Source organism: Daphnia carinata, chromosome 3 (genome assembly GCF_022539665.2).
Source record: "Daphnia carinata strain CSIRO-1 chromosome 3, CSIRO_AGI_Dcar_HiC_V3, whole genome shotgun sequence".
Taxonomy (NCBI): Eukaryota; Metazoa; Arthropoda; class Branchiopoda; order Diplostraca; family Daphniidae; genus Daphnia; species Daphnia carinata.
Genome location: NC_081333.1, coordinates 1,371,212 through 1,387,561, shown reverse-complemented (window position 1 = coordinate 1,387,561; position 16,350 = coordinate 1,371,212). Strand labels below are relative to the sequence as shown.

The 16,350-nt window shown below is 40.7% G+C and overlaps 2 protein-coding genes across 3 annotated transcripts; one reads left to right on the top strand and one right to left on the bottom strand.

Moving 5' to 3' along the window:
• The first annotated feature begins 1,301 nt into the window (after positions 1–1,301).
• LOC130693603 (uncharacterized) lies at positions 1,302–7,844 on the top strand. Of its 2 annotated transcripts, XM_057516775.2 has the most exons (20): positions 1,302–1,456; positions 1,612–1,919; positions 2,055–2,123; positions 2,315–2,538; positions 2,604–2,701; positions 2,776–2,954; positions 3,032–3,437; positions 3,504–3,623; positions 3,688–3,813; positions 3,883–4,654; positions 4,729–4,877; positions 4,959–5,179; positions 5,255–5,405; positions 5,479–5,688; positions 5,763–5,971; positions 6,047–6,280; positions 6,391–6,666; positions 6,737–7,051; positions 7,122–7,418; positions 7,484–7,844. In XM_057516775.2, exons 1-20 carry the CDS (start codon positions 1,373–1,375, stop codon positions 7,620–7,622), a joined length of 4,587 nt encoding a protein of 1,528 aa, XP_057372758.1. In that variant the 5' UTR covers positions 1,302–1,372; the 3' UTR covers positions 7,623–7,844. The 2 variants fall into 2 exon arrangements, with proteins under 2 accessions (XP_057372758.1, XP_057372759.1); XM_057516776.2 differs by lacking the exon at positions 2,055–2,123.
• A 4,316-nt stretch (positions 7,845–12,160) lies between these two features.
• On the bottom strand, positions 12,161–16,238 carry LOC130693657 (protein bicaudal D-like). Its single transcript, XM_057516845.2, has 10 exons — positions 15,858–16,238; positions 15,482–15,676; positions 15,256–15,426; positions 14,962–15,199; positions 14,531–14,901; positions 14,248–14,454; positions 13,978–14,191; positions 13,622–13,921; positions 13,382–13,551; positions 12,161–13,291 (listed from the first exon to the last, which is right to left on the bottom strand). Exons 1-10 carry the CDS (start codon positions 16,062–16,064, stop codon positions 12,926–12,928), a joined length of 2,439 nt encoding a protein of 812 aa, XP_057372828.1. The 5' UTR covers positions 16,065–16,238; the 3' UTR covers positions 12,161–12,925.
• Positions 16,239–16,350: the final 112 nt, after the last annotated feature.

Here is a 16,350-nt window from a genome sequence, read left to right as displayed (position 1 = left end):
TCCTGGTAAGCCTATAAAATTTTAAAGAGATGAATAGCTTTAGATAAAATCGAACAAACCTTATTCATCTAGCGAGAAAAGATAACGACTCACAGGATGCTTATATTTTGCCCTGTTTTTTTTTGCATCTTTCCAACTCGCGCCATTTTCTTTAACACGCGTCTCTCTTGCCTGACGATGGCACAATTTACTAAAGAAATGGGTGAAAAAGAAAAAAATATTTTCCCTTTGATTTTCACGGTTTTTTTTTGAACACCACATCGTACATCAACCTCCAAGTTCGTCAATGAGCTGTAGTATTTGCTCTGAACCTTCGCCCAGTGCACATCGTCTATTTCTTTTCAATGCACGTCTGCTTATCGCACAGCAAACCATACGGCTGAGCAAATCAGCACGGCCATGAGTTTTCTTTGTACTATTTGATGATAAATAAAACATGTAATCGAGACAAATGTGAATCTATATAGACCCACGACTTGAATTTCGGACGCTGTTAGTTTTCCATTTGAACACGTTGCGCAGTTTGTCGGACTCTATAGCGCTTAATAAAAAAAGTAACAAAAAGTATTTCCAGGCAAGTTCGGCAGTATATTTATACTGATAAGTAGTACCTATTGCCCCATTTGCCACGTATGGTCTTTTTCGGTAGACTACTCTTCAAATAATGTTGCGTATACAACTTTTGTCCGACTTTTGTGTTAACGGGTAGTCATCCTTTTGACGTCCGGCGATTCAATGGTAGGGAGCGTGGATTACTAAGCTTTATGATCTTAGTTTATAACCTATGAAAAAAATGACAATTTTATCACGCTAGCCCAAGCCAACTCCTCGTTTTAAACGATGGAAATTATCACGCTTACATAATAAGTCACGCCATCGGCAATAAAAATTTGTCACACGCTCAATATAGGCTATCTTGAGGTTTTATGCTCGACGTCCCAATGTAGTGCCAGTGAACCAGAAAAAATTATAGGTTTTTTCTAAAATAATATAACTTGAAAATTCATTATCTCTCCTATTATGTGTGAAAAGCTTATTTGGTTGTTCTCTATGTTTTTGCATGTACTAAAACCAAGCATGGAATGCCCGAGATTTCTATTGCTATCACAGGAAAATTGTATAGCCATTTATCTAACCGCAATTAAGAAGAGAAAACATGACATCTAGGCAGATCATCATTTAGGCAGAATCACTCAAATGATTTTTCTTCCTTTGAAATTGGATTTCTTCGCGGTGACTGATCTAGTTACGAAGGCCATCTATAGTTGAATTTTGGAGTGAAACCATCATGAGCAGAAGACGCTAGTCTCAATGTTTTGTGTCGTCAAGCGTTTCTTGCGACAAAAAAGAGACTTCTCAGTTTTTAAGGAAGATGGCCCGTTTCAAGACGGTCCATCATGCTTCCGATGAACAAGTTCGCTTAAGTGAGGAAGAAAATAGCATCAACCACCCTCAGGTACGTTTTTATGTCTATAATATTTAATTGTAATACATATACAGAAGCTATTTCTTCCGACCCTCCCCTCGTCTGTCATCTTGTTTGTACTGATGTTCGGCAGACAAAGGCCAATACAATAATACTTTCATTGATTCTATGTTACCCCTTTGTAGAAGGAATCATTAAGATTTCAACTAGATACATCTCTGCTAGCTCCTCATCTTGTGGATCTCGTTTTGGAAATTCAGCGAACAGCTGAGAGCACCCTCTTCCATTGGAAAACATTTCCTCTCAATCTTCCTCAACCTATAGCAGTTCAGGAATTCAGTGAAGGTTCAGCTTCAACTAGAAGGAAACCTCTGGTTGTAGACAATCTTTTTGACATTCCATCATGGGATGATCTGGATGTTGTATCTGTTGATGCACATGGTGAAGCTAAACATCTCAGCAATAAGCAGTTAACTTCAGTGAGGCAGCATGGGTAATTATAAAATGTTTTTGTTATCAATTCAGTGCATTTTGTCGAGCCATCTTGTATCCAAAACGAACTTACATGTAATCTGTATCTTTACAATAATGATTTTCTTCTTCTCATTTTTCCTATCATGTTCATTAGTATAACTGTGAAAATTGGTACTTGGAGAACATTAACAGCCGATCAACTGCGTTCCATAAGCAAAACAGGGTAGGAGTTTCGGGAATCAGCATGCACATCTGGGTTTCTTTTTCTACTTAAATGCATGAACTTCATATCAGTTCGTCAATGTTTAGGATACAATGTGAAGCGTGTTAGCTATTATTGTTTTTTGACATTTTGTCCGTATTCCATTTTAGCTAAACGTGTGACTCTTTTTTCTTCTGCCAACATACGTTTAGGTTGTTTACCGTCGCAAGTGTAAATTTTCCCGGCCAACATCATACCTGGCGAGTGAATCCACTTTTGCAAAAGGGCACAGAAGTAGCAATGGATTCACTACTCAACACGTTGGCCTGGGCAGCCGCAATTATTAATTTGACAGCTAGCGAGAGGTTCACCGGTGATGTTTTTAGCATTCAAGAATCATTTCGCAGTCTCCGGATGGGATTCCATCGCTTCTTGGGTAGATTTCACTCCGAATCTATGATCGTTCTTCTTCATTACTTTTCTTTTGTTAAATTATTTTAGATTTGATTTTCGGAATGCCAAGTCTACAGCCTCGGGACTTTGAGGCGCGCCTGCACGAAGAAAGAAGCCGCTATTTAGTGGCAGAGTTGTTATGCGCGGTACTTAGAAAATAACGCAAAGAAAAGCACGCAAAAACTTCGAAGAGTAACGAATGCAATTTTTGACGTCTTAGGTTCATTGCCAAGAAGAATATATTGCCTTGTGTCGATTTATTCGCCACTATCTTGCCCATCATCAAGGGGCTGGCAGTAGCGAGCGGTCATCAGATATTCGTCAACAAAAGCCTCCGCCTCTCCCTTATATCTTCCAAACCCCGAAAGGCTTGTTGATTGATCTGAGACTCTTTTCCAGGTACCATACGCTTTGCGCAATGCGTGAGAAGAAATGTTTAAACTTCATGCTATCGGGTTTCTATTTTCGGTTTCTAGAGAAATCATGGACAAAAGCAAACCAGTGATAAATAGGATTTTGCAACAGGAGTCCAAAACTCGCTGGTCACGGCAACAAGTAACAGAAATTAAGGCCGATGGCAAACGCAACGAAGCCGGACATAGTGGTCCTGATGACGACTTTCGAGATTTAATTACCGATGAGCCCTTCGGTCATATTTGGGAATCAATTCTTCATCATCCGGATGTAGAACAACTAGGACCTGGCATTGGGCAATTGCTGATTGATCAGGCGAGGGCTACTATCACTATGAAAAAAGCTGTTGCCAAAGTGCGAGAGAAATTTACCGCTGACTTAATTCAAGCCGAACTGGACATACGTCTACGTCACCCAATGCTTTCTCTCGTCAAACCGTGGATGGAAAAACAACTTCACAGCATTAAAGTATGATGACATTATCTTTTAAAATCCTAGCCATGTAATATAATCGGACTAAACGTTTTTCTCCAGGTGAAATTGGCAAAAGAATATCAATGGAAATGCCACGAAGAAGCCATTGACGCATGCCGCCTCAAGTCACTTGATCAGTTTGTTTATTTCCTTTCGCGGGATCTCGCTTTTCTCAGAGATGTATGAGCAGCGTACTTTACAAACAGCTTGTTGTTGTCCGTCAGCTGATTTTATTTATGTTTAGCGAGCACCCATCTTGAGCAAAGAGCTCTGGGCAGACAAGCAGGCAACGCGTACATTTCATTGGGACACTTGGATATGGAACCCACATGCTTGGATCGTTCGTCGTCATTTCCAAGGCGGTGTTGAGGTACGAATCCATTTGTCAACTTAAGCTGACCACGACCCATTTCCAACCACGTTCCATTTCTGTTTTTAGGTGATACCGACCCACTTGAGTGGAACGCCGACATCTATTACGAATCCAAGATGCAGCAGCAGTGGCAGTGACGGTCAAGAACAACCTGTTTATACGTTGGAACGAAGCAGCAGAAGAACAACGACGACGCAATGGCCGTTCTGGCGTTGGGCGAATTTCTTACAACGAGCGTGGGTTTGGTCGTGCAATGGCGCTTATGCTTGCGGTTATATTGTTCCTTGGTGCAGTCCGATCGGTTTGCGAGCTCTCGTGGCAAGTCAGCCTTTCTACGCTGATCTTGAATTGTCGCAAGTGAATGGCACCCTCTGCCCACGTCGCTCTGCGTACACACCGACCCTTAACTCGCGTTTAGCTTCCCTTTGGCGTCACATCTCGAAATCAAGAACCGAGTTCGAAACGAAACCGGACACAGGTTTTATGGGAAAAGGCCTAACTCGACAGCTGAATAGAGTATGGAATTACGGCTTTAAAGGTCTTCTCTGCAGTCTCTTGTTTCTCCTGATCTTCCCGGTTGTTTGTATCCTGTGCAGCGCCGGTGGCATTTGCCTGGCGCTGACGGCCCCTGTTTGGGCTCCCGTCTTCGCCCTTATTTATCAGGTCTGCATCATACTAGTGTGGGACGTGGATAATCCCGATCCTAAACGTAGCCCTCTCCTTCCCCTGATCCGCGTCTTTGTTCGCGACCTACTACTCGATGGACTTTTGCAACCTATTGCCTGCTTGGTCACTGCCCTCATCGTTTGTCCGCTGATTTCTCTTCTCTTGGCCGTCTGTAAGTCAAGACTATGAAAATTATGCCAAATTTTCACTGAATGTCTTTCTTTTCAATTGCTATTTTATCAACAGATGGGATGCTGCAATGGATGATCGTACGTTCTCGAGACGCACTTGTCTACAGCCTCGCCATCCGACCAAGAGGTCGTATCCCGGCGTCAGAAGGTTTCCTAGTTAAACGAATTGCTGGACCTGGATTAAATACCGAATTCCACTATCAGGTGATTTCCATACACTACTGCAATTACGCCAATTAAACGTGTTGTGATTTAAATGTTTTAATTTTTACGTGCGTTATTTAGATATCAAAAGAACAAGCTTTAGCAGCGTTTGAAGCTCGCCTCGAATCGGATCGTTTGATTGCTTACCGCCGACAAACGGAACGTTTAATTCGACGTCCAGCGGAAGAATTCCGACTGTTCATTCAACAAGTGTTTTCTCCTTTCTCAGGCACTGCCTGGTGCCCTACACCCGTCGCTGAAAAACCCATCGAAAAGGCAGATGCTACGTCATCCAACCTTAAGTAAGTTTTATCGTTAACCTTGTTTTTCTAAACGCTTGCAGTTTTTGCTAATAATATCATCGAATGATTAACCAGGTCATCGAGTGTTGCCGTGCAATTGGAGCGGGAGACACAAGCTTTGCTGGCGTCACTGGAAGAAAAAGTAGAGCGACGTCTGGAAGAACTGAGACTGTCGTTGAATGCCAACGTCCTGAAAAAGATAAGAATGTCGTCGGCTGATCTCAAGGTTTTTTCCTTTGCAAGTTTATGTCTTTCGATTCTGCGATTTGACCCAAGATTTCTTTTTTCCTACCGCGTAGATGGTACTTGTGCGATCAGCTATGATGATACGCACTTTTTACCCTTCTGAAATCCTGGTCCGCCTAGGTGTCAACGAATCTGAGTTATGGGAACGTTATAATGTAGAAGAAGGAGACTGGCTGGCTTTATCAGCCATCTTTCTGAGTGAAATATTCAGCTCGGCAATTCTAAATCCGCTTGGCGACGAAGAAACCCGTATTCAGCTTCAGGTGGCTAATCGCCTTTCAATTAAACCTATTGCTAACATGAATGTTTTCCTTTACCATGTTTCTATCTTTTTTAGGCAAAGGACGTCAATTTATGTCGTTATGGAGTCATGTTCACGCAAGCTGATCTTGACAGCGAACCTTTTGAATGGCCGCAACGGACGTTCCAACCAGCGGCCGCTTGCCTACCTGATTTTTACCTTTTTACTCCGCTCGGTCGCGATGCGGCCAATAGTAGCCCACCATGGAAGAAGAAAAGGATGCAGATGCACGGTCATTCAAAACGGTAAAAATATATTTTTAATCTACTTGAAATTCAATTTGGTATCACTAATCTAATGCAAACGAACTGTCTTTTTAGCCTTTCCGAAGGGGTCGCCTCATGGATGGGAAAGTCGGTCATTGTTTCAGAGCCCAGTCGAGCCGGATGGAACTCTGAACTGTTGGTTCCCCTACCAGTGTCCCACCCGGTTCTTATTTGCATACTGATATATAATCGACATCGAGACGTTGGAGCCATTCCGCTAGAATCGGAATCGTGTCGCCTGCTCATTCGCTACCTAGAGGGCTCAGTCACACTTTCACGAAAAAAAGAGTAAGTTTTAAACTACCGCCGTTGCAACCGATTAACCATTGGCAAATTGTTTTTGTGTCCTACAGCCATTTTAATTATTACAATGTTTTCAAATATCTTCTCTTGTGAAGGAACACAATTTCTCGTCCACCTATGGTATTGGACGCAGCAGCAAGCAGAAGCCCAGCCAGTCATAAACCCTTGCTGGGAAGCTCGGGATCGGATCTAGCGTTGTCGCAACCTTCTTTAGCAGCTGATTTCTCAAACACGCCCAGCACTAGTCCTTCACAGCACGATACACTTGTTTCCATCGCCCAGGACGGCACGCTTTCGTTAGTCGGGACACTCGTCTCGGAGCACGCTTCCGTCGATATCGACATTGGATTGGATCCAGAAAACGTTTCGCAGTAAGCCTCTTTGTATGATGTATTAACAGGAATTCTCAAAACGGTCCTTTTCCCTTCGTCTTTTTCTTAGAAATTTATCAGCATCCAGAGACGTGGACGCTGATGAGGTACAATCTAAAGGCCTAGGTTCAACTCTTGCTCGAGCTGCAGATACGTTGCGAATGGCTCTTTTAGGGGAGAAAGCCGAAGAGGCATCGTCTGCGTCCGGCAGTCACGGAAAATTCAGCGTTGAGAATTTCGAATTGTTGCCTAGTAGTGATGAACAGCTTGCTGTTGCTGTCGCCAATGACAAACGTCAAGATATGGTCGAAAAAAGCAAGAAGTTTCCAACTTATCAACCGGCTTCTTTCCGTAGCTGGCGTATGAATCTTCCTGCGCCTATACGGTACAAATGAAACAGTTATTTTTATGCAAGTGAAATGTTAACAATCCTTTCTCTTTGGTTTTGTTAACAGATATGACTCTGATCCGAGGCTGAGGACCGCGATCGATTCGAATCAGGCTCCTCCGACAAGTCCTCGGCCGTTGGGTCTTTTCGAATTAAGCAAAGGTTTAGCCCTAGATCGTGGACCTGCCTTTAGTCCAGCACAATTATCAATCGGTAGGAGGTTGATGGAAAGAGGAGAAATGACGGCATCGGGCAGCCAAGACAGCCTACCTTTTGCGGAGGAAGATGCATCTCTTGTTGATTCACCAGATTGCGACCTTTCCAAAAATGCTCCGTTACGAAAACATCCGCCAGATACTTTAAGGTGCGTTAGTTACTTCCTGTGCCAATGTTTACAAGATTAAGAAGATCATACCTTTCTTCATTTAGGAACACTGGTCAGTCCTATTGCGAAATGCAGCAACCTCGACCGTCAGCCGTTTTGGCGTCGATCGAAGATTTGAGTCTCAGCATTGAAAGTCAACATACTCACCTAGATATTACTTCTCAACTTGGAACTCAAGTTTGATATTACTTTTCTTTACACGTTTTCAGTTTAAATTTCTACACTTTTACAACCGTTGGGCCCGGAAGCGATCAAAGCCCGAAGCCGTCTTATGTTTCAATTATTGGTTTAAGAACTCGGCGTGTGGCTCGATAATCTGTCGCCTTTTCAATTAGCCAAACTGCCGTGGTAAAAAAAGAAACAAAAAAAAATTAAATTGGAACAAAAACAAAAAACAAAATAGAAGAGAATAATTTAAGAAAAATAATAAAAGGCAGTTATGCGCTTACGCTTTTTCCTTGTTGAACACACGGCTATGTTTCGTTGATCTTGATGCTTAATTTGATGTTGATGTTTTTAATTTTCTAATCTATGCGATGACTTTATTTCATCTGCTCGGCAATTGTTTCTTTTACCCCTCCCCTCGCGATTCTAGTCAAATGAACAATATACTTTTTCCTTTTCATTTTCAAAAGTTTGTTTACACTCTTCATCAGCCTTGAGTCCTAGGCCATTAAGACGATACTGAAGCTTAGCTAGCATCGTAATTCAACGTAAACATGAATTGGTAGCGACGCCTTTGGAAAAGGTAACTTGGTGTATGGCAATTATTTGGTCCCATCTCGCGTGTTATAAGCCACGTAATCTTGCAACCAGCTATGTGATCAATACGCAATCCTGTAATCAAAATCATCTACTGTTATGGCAATCCGTTTTACACAAACCAAAAAATAAAATTAGAAATCTATGGCAACCCGTTTTACCAAAAAAAAAAAGCAAGCCTATTTTTCTATTTCGTTGCTATCGCCATCAACCGGCCAGATAGCTAGCAGGTAGCTTTGTTTTTTAAATACACCGAATATTTGACACAACGCTAGCGCGCCAGTACGCTATAGCGCTAGCACTATGCAACAAAAATATTCGGTGTATTTCCAAAATGATTGACTTAATGAACAAAGTAATAATTTTGTCGGAATCGGCATTCAACTTTGATTATATGCTGTGATATTCAACCAATTCCGATGAGTGCCGGTTTCTGCAGAAAATTTTTTAAGCCCGACTTTTCTTATTTTTTACACGAATATTGGGTGTAATTCGAAAACGGCTAACTGGACAAGAAAACGATTGGTTTTTTCTGAATCAGCGTTAGATTTTCATTATAGTGTGTGATTTTCATCGAATTCCAAGAGATGTCATTTTTGGCCGATTTTGACAAAAGTGAGAAGGCTATAGCCTTCTCACTTTTTCATTTTTGGCTAAATTTTAAATTTCGCTTAAAATACATGAATTCGATTAAGAATTAAAAGCTTATCAAGGAAATCAAATTTAGTTCTCAATGGGCTTTATGGTTTTTCAATTAAACGTAAAAAACGAAAAAAATATATGAAAATTCGGGCTTATTTCATGGGGCTTAAATATTTTTAATGCAAAAACTGACACTCATTGGAACTGTTTGAATATCACAGTATATAGTCTAAATTGAATGCTGATTGCGATGAAATTGCTATTTTTTTCATTTAGTCAATCGTTTTTTAAATACACCGAATATTTGACAGAATGCTAGCGCGCCAGTACGTTACAGCGCTAACGATACAGCAAAAATAGTTGGTGTATTTCCAAAACGGTTGACTCAGTGAAAAAAATAGCAATTTTCTCGGTATCAGCATTCAATTTAAAGTATATCCTGTGATATTCAACCAGTTCCGATGAGTGCCAATTTTTGCAGGAAAAATTTTTAATCCCGACTAAATAAGCCCGGCTTTTCTTATTTTTTCGTTTTTTACGTTTATTTAAAAAACCATAAGGCTCATTGGAAAATAAATTTGATTTTCGTGATAAGCATTCAATTCTGAAACGAAATCATGTATTTTAAGCGAAATTTAAAATTTAGCCAAAAATGAAAAAGTAAGAAGGCTATAAGCCTTCTCACATTTGTCAAAATCGGCCAAAAACGAAATCTCACGGAATTGGATGAAACTCGTACCGTACAATCAAAATTTTACGGTGATTTCGATTCTGTGATTGGTATTGTCGCTAAGCCACCCGTTTTTGAAATAGATGAAAAAAAGTGCTGTTACTTGTTAGCGCACCCTCTGTTTTTTACGTATATTTCAAAAACCATAAAGCCAATGCAAAAATAAACTTGATTTTCATAATTTCCATTCAATTTTAAATCGAAATCATGTATTTTAAGTGAAATTTAAATTTTTGGCCAAAAATGAAAAAATGAGAAGGCTATAGCCTTCTCACTTTTGTCAAAATCGGCCAAAAATGACATCTCTTGGAATTCGATGAAAATCACGCACTATAATGAATATCTAACGCTGATTCAGAAAAAGCCACTTGTTTTCTTGTCTAGTTAGCGGTTTTTGAATTACATCCAATATTCGTGTAAAAAAAAATAAGAAAAGTCGGGCTTAAATAATTTTCTGCAGAAACCGGCACTCATCGGAATTGGTTGAATATCACCGCATATAATCAAAATTTAATGCCGATTCTGATAAAATTGTTATCTTTTTCATTAAGTCAATCATTTTGGAAATACACCGAATATTTCTGCTGCATAGAACTAGCACTAAAGCGTACTGCCGCGCTAACATGGTGTCAAATATTCGGTGTATTTAAAAAACAAAGCTACCTGCTAGCTATCTGGCCGGTTGATGGCGATAGCAACGAAAAAGAAAAAAAGGCTGACTTTCTTAATTTTTTCTTTTTTGGTAAAACGGATTGCCACAGATTTATTTTTTTATTTTTTTGGGGAGTAAAACGGATTGCCATATCAGTAGTGGATTTTGATTACAGGATTGTATTGATCATATAGCTAGTTGCAAGATTACGTGGCTTATAACACGCGAGATGGAACTAATATGGTCTTCTTGCTCTGCGTCAATTGTACACCGGTTATGATGATCACCTACAGCAGAACGGGCATTTCAAGCAAAAGATCCCTCACCAAGATTCAATCTACGAACTGGATTTGCAGAATATTATCCATGCATAAAAGTTACGCAAATAAAATTAGGCCAGGAATCTGGGTTCAGTAGCATAATTATCCCGATCTTTGTAGATTTTCGGTGTCAGCCGATGTTGTGGCACGTTTGCTCCAAAATAATGTTGTGAGAGGCAGAAACAGCTTTCTTTAACGCGTTACGCTATAGTTCGGTTTTCGGATTGACCAAATTCCTTGAAAGTGAAGGAAGGACATTAACAGTAGAGCTTGGTCAACCCAGAACGAAGAGGGGGAAACACCTTTAATGATAGCCGTCCAAAATGGAAACTTGGAACTTACGCAATTTTTGGTCGAAATCTTGAAGGTTCCCATTAACCAAAATAGTAGGTTTTTGTGGAATAGGGTTGTCTATCCAGAGGTATCGGCACTGTTCGCGTCTATTATTTCTGGCAGGCTGGATCTCGTCGGTTATCTAATTTCATTTCAAGAATTATCAGGCCAGCCAATCTTTTGTAACTGCATCTGTTTGAAATCGCTGTTGGAAAGCGTCAATGATCGATGGTAGGAATTGGACCGTTGGACGGACACCAAAGACGTAATCGCCAATGTCCTTTATTATCAATCGTCAAGGTTTCAAGGTCTGCGAATTGAAAACCTTGGTGGTGAAGAGCTGTCGTACTTGATGAAGGTGTCTAACTTTGGATGCGCTATATGAAACGCTTTTCGAATTCAATCCACTTGCTTGGAATAATGATGGCAGACGTAAAGGAAAGTCCATTTTCGGATCGGAGGTAAGTATTTTGACCATAGTTTCGTTGTTAGCTGAAAGGGCTACCAAGCAGCGGAGTTCAGAACTGCGTGAACAGTTCCAGCAATCTATTTCGGTATTGATTCAATGCGACGGACGTTGGAAGGCCAGGAGAGGTGGCGAACTATTTACCAATTGTGGTGTTCTACATCTAATGTGTTTGTTAAGTTACAATGAGAATCGCAAAACTAGTTCTTACCCAGCTATTCGCCTCCTGTTGCAATTGGGCGCTGATCCGAACGCTGTAGAATGGTTACGGTAATACTTCTCTCCGTTTATTAGCCAAGAATACGAACGTTCCTCAATTTCACCTCTTTGCTAGGATGTTGCTTGACTGTGGGGCTCATCCTGATAAACGCAATCATTCCGGCGAAACGGTTATACACCTCATTAAAGGCAGACAGAAACCATTCATCCGATCTGATCATTTCCTTTCGTCTCTAATAAATCTAGTTCTTCCCTTAAGATGTTTGGCTTCTCAAGCACTCAGCCAAAATGGGACCGTTCTTGATGAAGGAACACTTCCGTTAGCTCTTCTTTCATTCGTCCATCTGCATTGAAATTATTTTAAGCATTACAAAATTTGAGAATGGTGTACGTACTGTTGCCATCGCTCACGCAAAAAAGTAACTGATGCACATATTTTTTAAAGCGTTACTACCAAATAGGTGGTAAAAATTTTTTATTCTATCAGCAGTCGAACTGAATTTAACTTAGTTCTGCGCACTAATTTTCTATCATATAGCTTGCAAACGAAATCAGAATCTAACACAATTAGCAAATAAACAAACAAGTTTGCAACTATCTGGAACGTTTTTATTGAATCATTTTACAACTTTGCACACGGCGGCATATGCAAAATTCTCTCAATGAGCCCTATGTAAAAACTTGTAAATAATTTATATCTTAAAATGTTACCAAAGGACAAAGGATTCCTTCCCATCTTTTAATGGATCAAATGTTAGATATTTAGTAGTCAGCATCGAGATGTTTCTATGAGGGACATATTACGTTTACTCGGTGAACGCAAGCGTGTTGCGAAGACTTTAAAACGTAACTAATAATTTGTTTCAAAAGAAGGATGGTTAAAACTAGGACAAAAACACAATTACACAATCAATTCATTTAAGAACGGCAGTAATAGGACGTTTCCCACATCTCCCTTAGTAAAAGATGAGTTTTAGAAATTAGCGCAGCTACCGGTTTCATCCAGAATTCAAGAAGTTACTTACCCCCCTCCATCCCCAAAAGATCTCGTTTAGAATGAATATAACCTGCCAAGTTGTAAAACTGACGCTGCAGCAACAAAATATGAACATGCACTGAGCAATCTTCCGCGTACATTCAGCCCTATCGCGTTCTTCGGGTAAACGAATGTTCCGCAAGACGAAAAACAATGACAATACAAAGACAAACCGCACCGATATTGCTTATGATCAGATCCAAATGCTGACATGACGGACCCTGCCCTCCGTAATCAGCTGTCCTAAGACATGAAAGTTACTTACCAAAACCCTGTCAGCAACATTTGTTTTGCTGGATCGGTTAATCAATGATAAAATTCGATTTTTAATAATCTCGATTGCTATTAGAATCTCGGAATGCCGGAAGACGGTTAGGGGGATATCGATGACCAGATCCTGCTCCTTGAGCCTGGCTTTGTGCTGGATTTCGAGCTCCACCAGCTGGAATCGTGGATCGTGTGCTTTGCGGCTGACGGCGCAAATTTGAGCGTTCACGGTCCATCTCCAAGTCTTCTAGGCGCTCAGTCAGTGAAAGCTTCTGCTGGATAGCCATGCGGAGCAATGAATTCAATGTCCGTTTTTCGTCTTCAGCCGCACTTAGCTGCCGACCAAGCTCATCATTCTCCGAAACGTATTCTTCGCAGCGCGCAGCAAAGAGGGCTCGCTGACTAGAAAATGTAGCTGCCTCTTCCTATTGCAATACACATACAGGTTAATATACATGCAACAGGTCTACAAAAAAAAAAGAACCTAAAACTTTAATACATCGGGTACCCTTTACCTTTAGAGTTCTGAGTTCCAACCGAAGTTTGTTCATCGTTTCAGAAACTATGGACTTTTCAGTTTCATACTTGGACTTGAGATTCGCCAATGCAACTTCAGCGGTTTGTTTGTTGGCCTTGACAACGGTGCGCAATGTAGCGATCTGTTCTCTCTTGGTCGATAACAAGGCTGTAAAAACATCAAATAAATAATTAAAAACCTTAGATCCTATTCTTAATATTCATCAACAATAGTTTACCTTTGAGCTTAACAATTTGCTCTTGGAGTTCGGCGACATCTGATTCGAAGGTGTCGCGATCTTTGTCTGATACCAACTCGCTTGGCGTTTCTTTGGCGTGGCTCTGCTTGACCAGCATTTCGGCGGCTCGACGTAGCATGCGAACTTGTTCTTGGAGCATGTGCAAAAGTCGAGTGGGACTGTGAACCGAAGTGACTGTGACACTGGTTTCTGGCGAAATATTTTCCTTGTTGTACTCTGAACCGATAGAAGGTGGCCCGGTAATGTCCGAAGTTAAGCTACTAGGTCCACTGCCAACATCTACTCAGGAATTTCATCAGCGAAAATCTGCATGATCTGAACAAAGTTTAATTTACCTGTTGAGCTACGTGCGGTGCCCGCATTTGTCCCTGATCCAGTCTGGATGCCTACCGCCGCACAAAGATGCAGCGTAAGCGCAGTAATGTCATCTACGAGTGGAGACAATTCTGATTGAAGTGTCGCCAATGTAGCTCGACTGTCACCGGCTGATTCTGACGAAGCCGCAATCTCTGAGTGAAGAATTGCCACTTTTTGCTCTGTATCTAACAACTGAATCAAATGTCAGTTAAATATACGGTGAGAGCTGAAAACAGTAAAATCATTACCTTCTTCTTCAAGGCAGCGAAATCCTGTTCCAAATCAGTAGGCAAGTATCCAGTGGAAGCTCCTCTAAGAGCCCATAGTTCCTGCTGAGCTTGCTGAAGTTCACGCACAGCTAAAGCAGTACGATGTTTAAACTTGTCAACCAGTTGTTGAAGTTGTGTCGTCTTGCCGAGGTTAACTGATGGTTCTGCTGATGTTCGATCTATCTCCTAGTCACCAAAAGAAGTTCAATTAAATAAATCTAAAAACATTCAAATGCAACTGCACAAAAAAAGTAGGTTTTACAGATGCATTCGTAGGCGTCTCCACAGCTTCATGAAGGTGAAGCAGGCTGGCTAGATATGCATCAAGTTTGGCCAACTGAACGTGCCTAGAAGCTGCTTCGTGCCGAGCGACATCAGACGATTCTTGAGCATCACGTAACCGCTGAAACAACATTCCCTTTTCTGCTTCGACCTGTTCCAATTGCCGTTCTAGCTTCTTCACTTCGTTCAAGTGAATTTCACTGAACAAATCTCCACCGCCTTTGTTGTTCCCGTCACCTCCCTCCGTTCCTTCGTTGGTGACACCACTGTTCTTTAGGAAACTAGCTTCTAGTTTTTGTAGAAGTGGACCGTCGTCTTCACCTTCGCTTGTTCCATGTTCTTCGGAGAGTCCTTTAAAGAATAAAAGGTAAAAACATAATTTGATTTAAAAATTACTACTGGTACTAGTACCTTTGATGCTGTAAGCCAAGTTACTTAAGTTGAACATAGATTCACTATTAATTCTTGCATCCAGATCTTTCTTGATTGCATATTTGGCTTCTCTTTCAGCTTGAAGGGCATCTAAAGCTTCCTCCATCTGCTTTTCGGCAAGTTTTCGCAAATGCGCTAACTCAGCATTTTGTTGATTGAGCAGCTCGAGTTCTTCTTGAAGCCGGCGTAGTTCATGTTTGTCTCCTTCTAGCTCAACCTATGAAAATAAAAATTATTCCAACAGTTCCACAGCAATGTTTTCTTTTACATTACCTGGGAAGATCTCAGCACTGAAACTTGCTTCTGAAGACTTATATTCTCTTCCTCTAGTTCAGAATAATCACTAAGAAGGCGAGTCTCTCTATACTTGAGTTCTTTGAGTTCAGCTTTTAAAGTTTTTCTTTCAAAGATATAGACTTCCCTCTCTTTTCCAGTATCATTAAGCTAAATGAATTTTAAATATAAGCACACATAGGGTTCAAATGTTGCCTGATTTTACCTGTTGTGTAAGTTGATCTCTTTCAGCTGTCACCCTCTCCAGTTCAAGCCTTAAGTGCTTGGTGTCAGCCTCAAGGTCAAGGATTTGAGAATTAAGGGATGTTTCTCTTGCAGCTGATTCATATAGGAGAGATTCTTCAGTTTCAATGCCACTCTTAGTTGTTACTTTATGACTATTCTGGAAGCGGGCAAGAGCCTATAAAAATACATTAATATTATGATCATTATAGTATTTAGAAATTATGATTGGTAGCAAACCAATAAAGGTCACAACCAATAAAATTCAAACTGTTTGGTACTAGTGTATAAAAATAACAGATCTAGCAACATGACAGAGCAACTGTTGCAACACACTAAATGTTAATGTGGCATGTTACCTCACGAGTTAGTGCCAACTCATGTTGTGTGTTTTCAAAGAGACTTTCAAGTTCCTCGCATCTATGTTGAAGATTCTCTTTTTCTTCCAGCAAAACAATTCCATATTGGGCGGATTGAATTTTTTCACTATTCGTCTGGTCCAGTTCCCTCGTCAAGCGTTCGATTTCCAACGATAAAATTTCTACATTACCAGTACTCGCTTCCATTTTTGGTATCAGTTAAAACTAGTTGCGTTCAACCAGTATTTAAGAAGAAAAAAAATCGAACAATTAAAATGACAATGGAAGCGAGGATAAACGAGATGTTCACGAGGATAGGTGTAGGACGGTAGCCATCACGGAACTGTCAGAAGTAGAACTGGGGAACACCAGAAAAAAAATTAACTGAACAGCTGACCGCATTTGCCCTCAAAAGAAGGCATGGGCAGGGTTTGCCGGGAAAAAATTCAACTAAAAGAATGTAAATTTCATTTTATTCGAAGCTTGAATTCAA